Source organism: Dama dama, chromosome 5, assembly GCF_033118175.1.
Source record: "Dama dama isolate Ldn47 chromosome 5, ASM3311817v1, whole genome shotgun sequence".
NCBI classification, from domain to species: domain Eukaryota; kingdom Metazoa; phylum Chordata; class Mammalia; order Artiodactyla; family Cervidae; genus Dama; species Dama dama.
The window spans coordinates 19,557,163-19,569,955 of NC_083685.1; the positions used below are offsets into that span (position 1 = coordinate 19,557,163).

At 49.7% G+C, this 12,793-nt stretch overlaps 1 protein-coding gene across 4 annotated transcripts in view; it reads left to right on the forward strand.

The window, feature by feature from the left end:
* MLXIP (MLX interacting protein) overlaps nucleotides 1-12,793 on the forward strand; it is a 59,485-nt gene that overhangs the window by 35,689 nt on the left and 11,003 nt on the right. For 2 of the 4 annotated variants that reach the window (XM_061141976.1, XM_061141977.1), the window contains exons 2-9: nucleotides 5,322-5,435; nucleotides 7,462-7,568; nucleotides 8,121-8,206; nucleotides 9,612-9,701; nucleotides 10,233-10,274; nucleotides 10,579-10,750; nucleotides 11,302-11,391; nucleotides 11,948-12,039. In XM_061141976.1, the coding sequence (XP_060997959.1) occupies nucleotides 5,322-5,435; nucleotides 7,462-7,568; nucleotides 8,121-8,206; nucleotides 9,612-9,701; nucleotides 10,233-10,274; nucleotides 10,579-10,750; nucleotides 11,302-11,391; nucleotides 11,948-12,039 (793 nt within the window). The remainder of the gene's footprint in view (nucleotides 1-5,321; nucleotides 5,436-7,461; nucleotides 7,569-8,120; nucleotides 8,207-9,611; nucleotides 9,702-10,232; nucleotides 10,275-10,578; nucleotides 10,751-11,301; nucleotides 11,392-11,947; nucleotides 12,040-12,793) is intronic. The other 2 variants (XM_061141978.1, XM_061141980.1) reach the window with 1 other exon arrangement.

Below are 12,793 nucleotides of genomic sequence, written 5' to 3' on the forward strand. Positions count from 1 at the left end.
CGCACACCACACCCGTACCCATGCCACACACTCATGCGTACACCACGCACACACCCCCCGAGACACAGCTGCTCACCGCACACCACAGTAAAGACACACACACATTCACCTTGTCAGTAGGACAGACCTGGAATGAAGCCCTCAGAAGCCCATATACCTGCCTGGCTGCCACCGCCCTCTGAGCCTGCTTCTCCAATAGGACTTTCTTAGAGTGTTAAAAAAAAAAAAAGATGCCATGTGCCCCAGGAGGGGTATGAGTTTGGGGTGCAGGAGATAGGACCCGTGCCTGGGCGTGGGAGCAGGCCCTGAAAACCTCACAGGCCCTGGGCGGCGGCTCTGCTTGGGCAGGTGGCCCAGGGCGGAGGGCCCATGGCTCCAGGGCGATTCCCCTGAACACGGCGCCCTCCGCCTGCCGTGCCTCACGAGGGGCCGCTCCCCACGCCTCGGCTCCTCAATGAACCTTTGTCCGTCTGGAGCCTGTTAGTTTTGGCTCCTGGCAGCCCGTGGAACCAGGCCCAGATCCCAGGAAAAGCCAATGGAGACCGCTCTTTTGAAGAAAAAGAGTCGAAGTCCTGGAAGAGAGAGCAGTCTAGCATTATTCACTCATTCGCTCATGTAAGAAACCACTTATTCACCATTATCCTCATATTTGGATCTGGGGCACAAAGCCGACTTGTGCACAAGTTTCACGTCTGCTCATGTGATGAATCGCCTTCCCTAATTAACTGGCAGCCCTGTAAGGCTTTGGACTGTACCTGGTCTTGTTCTCTTGTTTATTTTGAAGAAAAAAAAAAAAATATATATATATATATATATAATACATTCCTATGTTATATTTGAGCAGTAGAAAACACAACGGTAGAGTGAAAACTAACTCACTGACTGAGGCTCCTTAATTCCCGATTCAGCTGTCCAAAGGGGAATCACTGTTTCCTCTTTCTGTTTTCTTGTGTGTCTTCCCTGAGATTGACTGGTCATTTTCTTCCCTCCTTTCCGGCGTGTGTGTCTGTGTGCACGTCTGTCTGTTGAAAATACAAATGGTGGCCATGCTGTGTGTCTTGCACCTTTTTTTTTTTTCTTTCCCACTTAATATATCTTGCAGATCTTGCTGTTAGTTAGGTACTTAGTGTTAGTCACTCAGTCGTGTCTGACTCTTTGCGACCCTGTGGTCTGCAGCCTGCCAGGCTCCTCACTCCGTGGAATTCTCCAGTTAAGAAGACCGGAGTGGATTGCCTTTTCCTCCTCCAGGGGCTCTTCCTGGCCCAGGGATCAAACCTGGGTCTCCTGCATTGCAGACAGATTCTTTACCATCTGAGCCATCAGCACATGTAAATGTATGTTGTTCCCAGCCTTTTCCTCCCACCAACAGGGCTGTAGTTTAATGTCTTCTATTTATGTCTTTGTGCCCATGTGCAAATGGGTCTGGAGTAGAGTCTACTTCTAACAGTGGGATTGGGAGTTGGGGGGATGCACATTTAAAATGTGATACACAGTTGCCCACTTGCCCTCCAACAAAGGTCACAGTTGTTTTTGCCCCTCATCCCCTCCCGTCCCTGGTGCCAGTGTAAGGATCACTCTTGCTTACCAGAATTCTGAGCCGACTAGGAAATCAAAGTGGAGTCAGCTCACAGCAGCGCTGTTCACAATGGCCAGAACATGAAACAACCCAACTGTCCATCAGCAGATGAAGGAGTAAACAAAATGTGGTCTCTCCATCCAGTGGAATGTGATTCATCCATGAGAATTAAGTACTGACACATGAACTACAATGTGGGTGAGCCTTGAAACTGTTGTGCAAGGTGAAAGAAGCCAGATACACAAGGCCACGTTTTACCATTTGGTTTATGTGAAATGCCCAGAAGAAACAAATCCATAGAAAAAGAAAGTAGATTATAGTTGCCAGAGGCCGGGGGAGGAAGTAAGAGGGAGTGACTGCTACTGGGTACAGGGCTTCCTTTTGGGGTGATGAAAACAGCACTGAAATAGCAGTGATGGTTACATGGCATTATGAACAGACTTCATGCCAGTGAACTGTGCATTTTAAAATGGTCAAAGTGGTAACTTTTATGTTACATATATTTTACCACCACAAAAAAAGGTTCAGCAGATGTTGGCCAAATTATTCCCTGTATCGTTGATCAAGCTGTGGATGTGACTTGTAAGGGAACCCCAGACTGTCTTTCTAAGCAGCCCCGGGCAGCCAAGAACTAGGAGAGGCCTCCCCCACCCCAGGCTTGCCCTCTAGGCGCAGAACAGGAGGGGCATGGGCCCTCAGTAGACAACTTGTCCCCAAGAGAAAAGAAGGGCCTGCAACCCCCATGCCAGTCCCTTCTTCCACAGTCTTTAGCACACCAACTCAACCTCCCTGAGAAGGAGACAGATGTAGGAATGTGGTTTGTTTTTGTTTTTGTTTTAATAAAAAATTATTGAAGTACAGTTGACATACATTTAATTTCTGCTATATAGCAAAGCGACTCAGTTATATATACGCACACACACATATACATGTGTATTCTTTTTCATATTCTTTTCCATTATGGTTTATCACAGGATATTCAATATAGTTCCCTGTGCTATACAGTAGGATCTTGTTTATCCATCCTGTATATACTAGTTTGTGTCTGCTAATCCCAGACTCCCAAGTCCCTCTCTCCTCCACTCTACTTCCCCCATGGCAACCACACATCTGTTCTATGTGAGTCTGTTTTTCTTTCATGGGTATGTTCATTTGTATTGTATTTTAGATTCCACATATAAGTGATATCATATGGTATTCGTCTTTCTCTTTCTGACTTACTTTGCTTAGTGTGATGATCTCTATTTGCATCCATGTTGCTGAAAATGACATTTTAATAGCTGAGTAATATTCCATTGTGTGTATGTACCACATCTCCTTTATCCGTTTATCTGTTGATGGACATTTAGGTTATTTCTGTGTCTTGGCTATTATAAATAGTGCTGCTGTGAACACTGGTGTGCATGTGTCTTTTAAAATGATAGTTTTCTATCGGTGTATGCCCAAGAGTGGGATTGGCACATCATGTGGCAACTCTATTTTTAGTTTGGTTTTTGAGGAACCTCCATACAGTTTTACATAGTGACTGTGCCAATTTACATTGCTACCAACAGTGTACTCAGGTTCCCTTTTCTCCACATCCTCCCCAGCATTTATTATTTGCAGACTTTTTAATGATGACCATTCTGACTGGTGTGGGGTGATACTTTATGTAGTTTTGATTCTCATTTCTCTAATAATTGATGATGATGAGCATCTTTTCATGTGCCTGCTGGCCATCTGTATGTCTTTTTTTTGAGCAATGTCTATTTAGATCTTCTGCCCATTTTTTGATTAGGTTGTTTGGATTTTTTGTTATTAAATTGTAGGAGCTATTTGTATATTTTGGAAGTTAAGCCCTTATCAGTTACATCATTTGCAGATATTTTCTCCCAGTCCTTAAGTTGTCTTTTTGTTTTGTTTATGGTTTCCTTTACTGTGCAAAAGCTTGTAAGTTTGATTAGGTCCCATTTATTTATTTTTGCTTTTATTTCTATTGCCTTGGGAGACTGACCTCAGAAAACATTGGTATGATTTTTGTCAGAGAATGTTCTGCCTGTGTGCTCTTTTAGGAATCTTATGATGTCTTATATTTAAGTCTTTAAGCCATTTTTGAATTAATTTTTGTGTGTGGTGTGAGGGAGTGTTGTATTTTCATTGATTTATTTGCAACTGTCTGACTTTCCCAGCACCACTTGCTGAAGAGGCTGTCTTTTCCCCCTTGTGCATTCTTGCCTCCTTTGTTGAAGGTTAATTGCCCATGGGTGTATGGGTTTATTTCTGGGCTCTCTTTTGTTCTATTGATCCATAGGTCTCTTTTTGTGCCAGTACCATGCTGTTTTGATTACTGTAGCTTTGAAGTATTATCTGAAGTCTGGGAGGGTTTTGCGTCCTGCTTTGTTCTTATTCCTCAAGGTTGCCTTTGCAGAACTGGGTCTTTTATGGTTCCATTTAAATTTTTAAGATTATTCTAGTTCTGTGAAAAATGTCATGGGTATTTTGATAGGTATTGCTTTAATCTGTGGATTTTGGGCAGTATAGGCCTGGGAACATTTTGCTGCTGGGATTGCAGGAAGCATGAGGAATGGTGAAGAAATAATACCTTACCAGCAAATATGGTTGCATGACCAAATGAGTGGACTCCACCGCTGTCTGGGCCCCACAGCAATAGATCTCGGAGCCCTTGCCTGCTTTCTTTTTCAGAGAATGCTCTGACCAGGAGTTCAAAGCTCATCTTCCCTGGAACCAGCAGAACCCCAAATCCCCACCTCAGTTTCATCCTTACGCGTTCTTAATGCCAGCTCCTGTCTGTGCAAGGCTTGCATTTTAATTTTCATTCCAAAGCAGTCTTTTGCCAGACTGCCAGAGAATTCAGTTTGCCATTCCACTCAGCAGCAGTTTCGAGAGAGAGTTTGTTGTGCTGTAGACTTCCTACCCCGTGTCATGAACCTGTCTTCTAGGAAGGACGGCTGTGGTAGTGGGTGTGTGAAGACTTTTCTTTATGGAAAAGTTTAGCTTTCACTTAGTCATTCCATATTTAATCACACCTCCCACATGCCAGGCACTGTGCTCGGATGAGTCAGACCCAGACCCTGGCCTTCCCAGAGTGAGACTGGGAGAGTAAGGGGTGAATCCAGGGTCCCTGTTCTAACCAGGAAGCCCGGGTGTTGGTGTTGGGGGGTGATGTTTAAGAAGGCAGAGTTGGGAGGGAAGGCCAGAGGAGGTCTTTTGTTTATGGAGGGGGAAGCCGGTAGTCTTGGGAGTTTTTTTTCTTTTTTTACATTTTAAAATTTTATTTGTGCCAGGTATTAATTGTGGCACGTGGGATCTTTGATCTTCATTGTGGGCATATGGAATCTAGTTCCCTGACCAGGGATCAAACCTGGGCCCCCTGTATTGGGAGAACAAAGTCTTAGCCGCTGGACTACCAGAGAAGACCTCAGAAATTTTACTAATGTGTTTCTGGTTACACTTTAAAGAAGGAGTATGGCAGAGCCCTGAGTTAGGCGAAGAAGCATCCCACCCAGCCGTGTCTGGAAGCCGAGTTAAGCTGGGGTGGGGCTGGGGGGAGCAGAAGTCTGACCATGGGTGTTTTGTGGGAATCCTGCTCTAGGGATCCCTGGCAAGGAGCTGCCCGTTAGAACTCCTTAGAGCAGCCTCTCTTGTATGTTCCGTGGGGAACTAGACTTGGGGTGCCTCCACAGAAAGGGTCCCTGTCCTTGTCTGTGGGTGTCTGCATGGGGACTGTCTCTTGCCCTCATCTAAGGTTAACAGTGACATCACATCAAAGGCGGAGAAGCCCTTTCATGAAGGAGACGCCTGGATGTGTGTCCCGCATCTTTCTAACACTTTGCGTGTCCAGTCAAGTTGCGGTGTGTGGGTGAGTGTCCATCAACCATCGCCTCTGCTTTCACCCTCTCCACCTCTCTGGGCGGTTTAGGTTTTAGTTTTGGTTTCAGACTTGCTTGTTCGCGTCAGCTGAGCGCCGCCTGTCGTCTGTTGAGGTATTACAGAAGCCTGGGATGATGGGTGATAGCCGTTGGACATAAGGAGTGAACATCCCTACTAGGGCAGGAAGAGGCAGACATCCAGCAGTTTGGGGGGAAGAAGATGAGAACCTGAAAGTTACTTTGTCAGAGTGGGTTTCTAGCCTCCAGGGTCTGACCTCTCTCTGAATCTTCCCACCCGTTTCACAGTAAGTAATTGAAGAGGTCGGTGTCATCTGACTTCTCTAAGACGCTCTTATGCTCGCATCAGCCACTACGTCTTACATAACAAAGCAGGAGTAAGGGTGGGTTTATATTTAAGCCCGCTGGTTTAGTTTTGTGGGTATTTTTTTTTAAATATTCTTTAGGGTTACCTCTGCTGTGTGTCTTAAGAATGTGGCTGCGTGTGTGTACATTTAATCCTTCTTAAAACACTCTGGAGGCAGTGGTATTATTGTGATTTTACCCAGGAAACTGGCATGTCAGAGGAGTTACGTGGCTATAATAGTTCACTTCTAGTATGCAATTGCACCACAGAGACTCAGAAACACCAGGCTGCTGGCTGTTGAATGTGGGTGACAGCTGAGGTCGAAGTGTCTTTGGGCTGGGGGAGCAGGGGCAGAAAGGCATGTGACTGGCTTGAAGCCCCTGACCCTTTGAGCTGAGGCTGCTGCTGTCTGTCTGTGTCCCTCCAGTTCTCAGAGGACTTGCTGTGATGTTTTCTCTGTGGAAGTCTCAGCCTTCTCTCCTACAATCCACAGCCTGGCCCGGTGCTGGGTTGGAGGATGGGGCATGAGATTTGCCAGGGGCTTCTGATGAAGAAACAAGGTGTTCAGGTTTGGGGAGTGTTTATTACTTAGCCGCTCTCTTTGAAGACCCCAGCTGTTGTGACTCCTGGCACGTCTCTGCTTGTCACATGGCCTCTCTGAGTAGCTTTGGAGAAGGGAGCAGGGCTGTGGCCTGCAGTGATGTAGAACTCACAGAACCCCCTTTGGTATGGACCAGAAAGAGTGCCTTGCCCATCTCAGCCGTCTGGAGAGGGAAGCCCTATGCCAGCAGCTCAGAGGTGGCTCCTGGCACAGCCCATGGAAAACTAAACCATCTGGGCAGGCTCTACCACCAGGGAGCGTTCCTTGCCTGCCATTAGCTTTGTTGGCAAAGGCCCTTTAACTCATTCAGGGAAGAATTATTACACGAGCCCCTGCTCTGCGCCAGGTTCGGTGCTGGGTGGTTAGGGTGAGAATACTGAACGGTCCCTCCCCTGAGAAGCTGCAGGCTGGTGGCCGGAGGTGTGGGGAGTGGATCAGTGTGTCCTTGAGGTGTGGACAGCGCTCAGAGATCCTGAAGGGACTGGCAGCAGCCTGGGAGAGGCCAGTGCCGGCTCGGAGGAGATGGTGTCTGAGCATCATTTGGAAGGATGAGCAGCTGGCCATGGGCAGAGGGAGCTCCGTGAAGAATGGGGACCGCCAGTGCAGGGGCCTTGAGGCAGGAGAGGGCCCTGCAGGTTCTAGGGCCAGTGGGACATTTGTGTGCCTGATCGTCAGTGCCTCCTGAGGACTGGTGGCCGAGAGCAGGTTCAAGGAGCCTGGCATTCCTTCAGTGGTCAGCAGATTTCTTTTTTCCTCCCCCCAACTTTGTTGAAATAAAATTGACATGTAACATTAAGTTTAAGGTGTACAAAATGGTGATTTGATACACATATAAGGCAAAATCCACAGATTTTTAGCTTTTAATTGTGGGAAAATTTGAAGATATGCAAAAGTCGACAAAATGTGATAGTGAAAGTGATGATATATCCTATTGAGCCTAGCCTGTGGCTTGCGTGGATTAATCCAAAATTTTGAGGCCTGGGATGGTAGAGTGGCACATTTAATTGTCAGAGAAACCACTGAGTGTCCCCCTCCTCATTTTACCTTTCAGTGGGAAGTTGGTGTCTCCAAAGTGGAAGAATTTCAAGGGCCTGAAGCTCCAGTGGAGAGACAAGATCCGGCTCAACAACGCCATCTGGCGGGCCTGGTACATGCAGTGTAAGTGTCTTGTAGCTGGACCAACGATCCTGCAGGTTCTGCCACCGAGAGGCCTGTGCACCTTGGGGCCCGGAGCCCAGTCTTGGAACCCTGTGTGTCAAAGAGAAGTCTCTCTCGGACAATCTGTGGAGAGAGGAGAACCAAACCAAATCCAAGCGTCCACAGGAGGCTCAGTGTTGTAAGGCAGAGGCAAAGGGATGGGTGTACAGCTGAGGGGTGACATTCAGAGAGTCGAGGAACAGTCCCCATTTTCAGCGGGTCTGAGAAGGTGCAGGCCTGGGCCATGGCCTATGTCCTGCTGGCGTGGGTGCTGGGGGGTCTGGTGATTCCTGCAGGAGACCGGTGTGCCGGGAGTCCCCTAGGCTCAGGCTGGTGTTTCCTCTTGATCAGGCAGACTCCCTTTCTCACCCTCACATCACCGAGAGAGTCTTTTCATTTGACCTGGACCCTTTATTTCTGCAAATCTCATTTTCCAAGAGAAGGAGAACACTTCAGGATCCCCCCAAGGGGCAGGGCTCCTCAGTGACAGTGTCTCACCCTCTCCCCGCCCAGATTTGGAGAAGCGCAAGAACCCTGTGTGCCACTTTGTCACTCCACTGGACGGCTCTGTGGACGTGGACGAGCACCGCCGTCCAGAGGTATTTGGCAGGTGATGGGCCCTCACTCAGGAGAAGGAGGTGACACGAGGACGGGCCCGAGGGCTGGACCCCCACAGAGGAAGGCTGCAGGGCAGAGCCCTTGGGGTGCTCCGACCTGGTGGCTGTTACACCGTGAGATGTGATGGCGATGTAGGGGCATGTGGCCCCTGACAGGATGCAGAGGCTCCCCCTGCTCAGGCCAGGCTGCTCCAAGGACTTGGGGCTTCCTCCAAACAAGACTTAGCCTCTGCTTTCCTTTAATGTTGGTGCTTCTCTGGAGGTCAGCTGGGGAGGTGGTGGGGGGACAAGGCAGACATCTTTAACCACTGAAGAATGACCTCAAGATCTTTATATACTGCGAGGGAAAGATGGTGAAGACATAGTAAATGAAAAGAAGCAAGTTGCCCAACAGTATTTTAGTATCTTCAGGTTAATTTTTTGAAGCATGTATCTGTGTGGTTATACATGCATAGGAAATGTCCCAAAGTATATACAGAACTCTTATTTGTGGGATTAGTGTGAGGAGGAGAGAAGACTCCACTTTCACTTTCTACTCTTCTGTATTGTTTTAGTTTCGTCCAAGCTTGTCTTACTGTTATGATGGAAAGGGAAAACTTGGAAAGTAACCTAACACAAGACAGCTTGGAGCCAAGGGACACGATCTGGTATCAGACAGTAGTAAAGAATCTCATCACTTTTCAGGTCTGGTAATAGTATTGTGTTAGTCACTGTGGAGATTCTTCACTGTCTAAGACACACAGTGAAATATTTTAGGTGAAATTATATGACACTTATGATAGGATGTCTGGGACTTGCTTTAATATTCTGCAGCCATCAAAAGAAAGGAATGTGAAAGTGAGGTGGTCTCTCTGAGGCTGTCACGATTCCTGGTCACCCGAATTCAGAGATAACTATGGAAGGGGCTCCCGCCCTGCATGGTAGGGAGGTTGAGCTGGACCTTGGAGGTCACTTTGTGCCCGAACCTTCTGTGACTCGCTGTTCGTTTTCACCCTTTGGAAATGTGGCGGAGCCTCAGGGCATTTGAGAGCCAGCCCGAGCCTCTGGCGATTCCTCTAGCTCCGGGCTCTCTGCACTTCTCCCCTGCCGAGTACTTTGTCTGAGCCCTACTCCAGTCCAGCCTCCGGACCCTGGGCCCTCAAAGCCCCCTAGGTTATCTTTGGGGTGTAAGATAACCTAGTGAAAGCTCACCTTCATTCTGAGGCTGGGCATGGCCCAGCAGAGGCCAACACACTCTGTGGATGAAGCCGCAGGCAAGCGGCTAGCGACTCAGAGCTGGATTGCCTGGGCCTGACTTCTGGAGCCAGATGCTTGTTCGCTGGCAGGGTGAGCTCTGTGAATAAAACCCAACACCACCTCTTCCCTGTGCCCCGCGTCTCTCCCACAGGCCATCACCACAGAAGGAAAGTACTGGAAAAGCCGCATAGAGATCGTGATCCGGGAGTATCACAAGTGGAGAACCTACTTCAAGAAAAGGGTATCTGGAAACTTCCCTGGTGGTCCAGTGGCTAAGACGCAGTGCTCCCCAGGCAGGAGACCCGGGTTCAATCCCTGGTCAGGGAACCGTATAGATTCTACATGCCACAACTAAGACTTGGTGCAGCCAAATACATTTGAAAAGGACTTCCAGTCCATATTTACTCAGTACGCTGACCCCCGAGGCTCTGGCTCAGAGCTGTCAACCCATTGCCCACCACCCTCCACCATTGCCCCTGCAGCCCCTTTCTAGCCCAGCCCAAGTGGTGACCTGCATAGGTTGTGTGACCTTTGTTCTGTCTGTCCAGCTTGGAGCTGAGGCTGTTTATTCCACAAACGCTGGTCAGGAATCTCTGAGCCCAGCTTCGGCCTGGGGATGGCAGGGGTAGGATCCTTCTTGCCACCTTCCTTCCAGAGAGAGAAGGTCTAGATGCTTCTGAAAGTGATCCTCTTCCAGGGAAGAGAGGCTGAGGGCCTTGTCCCCTCTCTGGGCCTTGGGGGACCACCTTGTCCCTCTCTCCTTTCTCCGCAGCTCCAGCAGCACAAGGATGAGGACCTTTCCAGCCTGGCCCAGGTAAGCGAGGGTGGGGGCCATGAGGATCCTCACGGGACCTCCCCCTTTACAAGAAACAGCAGTGACATGGGTGGCCAGCACTGCAGCAGAATGTGGTGGGGACATGGACTCTCCCTGGGGCCACAAGAGGGACATAAAGGAAAGAAGCCAGTTCTCTGCAGGTCCCCGTCCCCTGGCCTCGTCTCTTACCTGGCAGCCCTTGCTGCTCTGAGAAATTGGGCCACGTATCTCCCCAACGTGACTTGACAGAGAACTCGCGAGCCAACGGTGCCCATTTGGCTTTTCCTTCCCCTGTTGGTGGTAGGATGATGACATGCTTTACTGGCACAAGCACCGGGATGGCTGGAAGACGCCAGTCCCCATGGAGGAGGACACGCTGCTGGACACGGACATGCTCATGTCGGAATTCAGTGACACCCTCTTCTCCACACTCTCCTCCCACCCGCCCGTGGCCTGGCCCAACCCACGTGAAATAGGTAACCCGCCCCCAAGGGCAGCTCCTCCTTGCTGTGTGGGGGCCCCATCGGGCCCATGGTGCCCCTGCCAGGGAACAGTGGGGGGTTTGGTCTGAACGAGCTTCACATTTCTGATCATGTCCCCCCAGTTGAGGACATGGGCCTGGGGCCAGTGCCAGTGCCAGGGCCTGAGACTCACTCTCGAGAAAATCATTTGCACTCCAATCATTTGGCCTCTCACCTGGGAGCATGCAGCTATCCAGTTAACCGTCCGGGAGGAGCCCATGGACTGAAGTCAGCACTGAGGGGTCTCTGCAGAGCTGTTCACAGCAGAGTGTCTGCTCCCAGATACTCAGTTTACCTTTCCCCTGAAGACTCACTTCCTTTCCCACCTCTGAGGATGGAGAATGCACATGAATCCCCCAGAGAAATCCTAGCCAGTGGCCCACGTTTCTCCTGTTCCCAGGAGAATGCGAGCAGGGCCAGGAGGATCCAGTCTGGGCCCCTGATACATTCCCACAACGTGGACTGGGAAGGCCAAACGGTCCCCCTGTCTCCTCTTATGCTCACAGCGCACCTGGGGAACGCGGACATGATTCAGCCTGGCCTGATCCCTTTGCAGCCCAACCTGGACTTCATGGACACCTTCGAGCCCTTCCAGGGTGAGGACTTGGGGCAGAGAGAGAGCTTGGCTACCCGCGTCTCCCTTTGCCCAGGACAGAGTAGATTGGGCTTCCCTTTCACAGAGGGGAACTGTTAGAATGGGCCAGGGAGAGGACTTAGAATTCATCCAAAACTTTCTTTTTTTTGTTTGGTAGTAGCACAAGGCCTGGACAGTGTTTCTCATCCTCCATGTCCCAGAGCCTCAGGTTTGGCCTTGACTGCAAGCAGTTCTCCCTCTAGGCAGCAGAGGGCGCTGGCGACACAGCCGCCGCCTTGCAGTTTCCTGCTGTTAGAAATGATCCTTGAGCTCCCGCCATCATTAAATGCAGGTGCCACCAAGGCCTAGGGGTGTTTCAGAGCCCACACTGGTTGCCAGCATGTACAACTCCAATCAGAGGGCCTGTTTCAGCAGAGTTCCCTCAGTGGGGGTGGAGGGGTGCCTTCTGGCTTTGGCATTCCTCTGGGTAAGGTGGGGTTCAGTACCCAGTTCGTTTGGATCTTAATTCAGTGAAATGACAGGCACAGAGCTCACAGGCCCCCGATGTTGTCTTTCAGACCTTTTCTCTTCCAGCCGCTCCATTTTTGGCTCCATGCTGCCTGCATCCACCTCAACGCCTGCACCAGATCCCAACAGCCCACCTGCTCAGGTAGAGGGAACTTGGGGAAAGGGAAAGGGCACCGGGCTTCCAATCATCAGACCTCTGCAGCGAAGTGCTAGGGCTCGCTCGATCCGTTGCTGGACTCACAAATAACGTGTATAGAAGTTATTCTAGCTGTCCTAGAGAGCATCCAGAGGTGTTCATGAGGTGGGGGACTCTCTCAGTAAATGTATGCTCCCCGCTAAGGCCCCAGATAACCTGTGTGTGGCGAGCTCTGTCTTGACCAGTTAAGAAAGGACCAGTGAAATTATCTTTCAATTAAAAATAAATAAGTTTTTTTGAAAAAGAAAGGACCAGTGAGATAGCAAAGAAAAATGTGGTTGCTAAGAAATTCCTTATATATATTTTCCTTTTTGCTACGCACTCAGCACAAGTTGGCTGCCAGGTGCTGGGGCCTCTGAGCTGAGGGAGGCACGGCTCGTTGCCCTTAAGAGACTCTCAGTTAGTATCCAGTTAGTGTGCCCTGGCCCCTGCTTCTTCCATCTGGCTTGGGGAAGAGCTGCTTCTATAGTGACTGAGACCCGAACAATTGATTCCTTATAGCCTTTCCCTTTTAGGAGGAGGTGACCTCCCTAGAAGTTGATATGAGACAGTGTCCTGGGGGAGCCTCCTGAGCAGCTGCGAGCCAGGCTGCCCCTGCTCTGTAACAGAAGATGGCAGGGACTTTGGGGGGACCCCGCCGGACTCCAGAAACATGATATCCCCAGGCTGTGAGCCAAGTGTGTGCAGACAGTCACTGTGT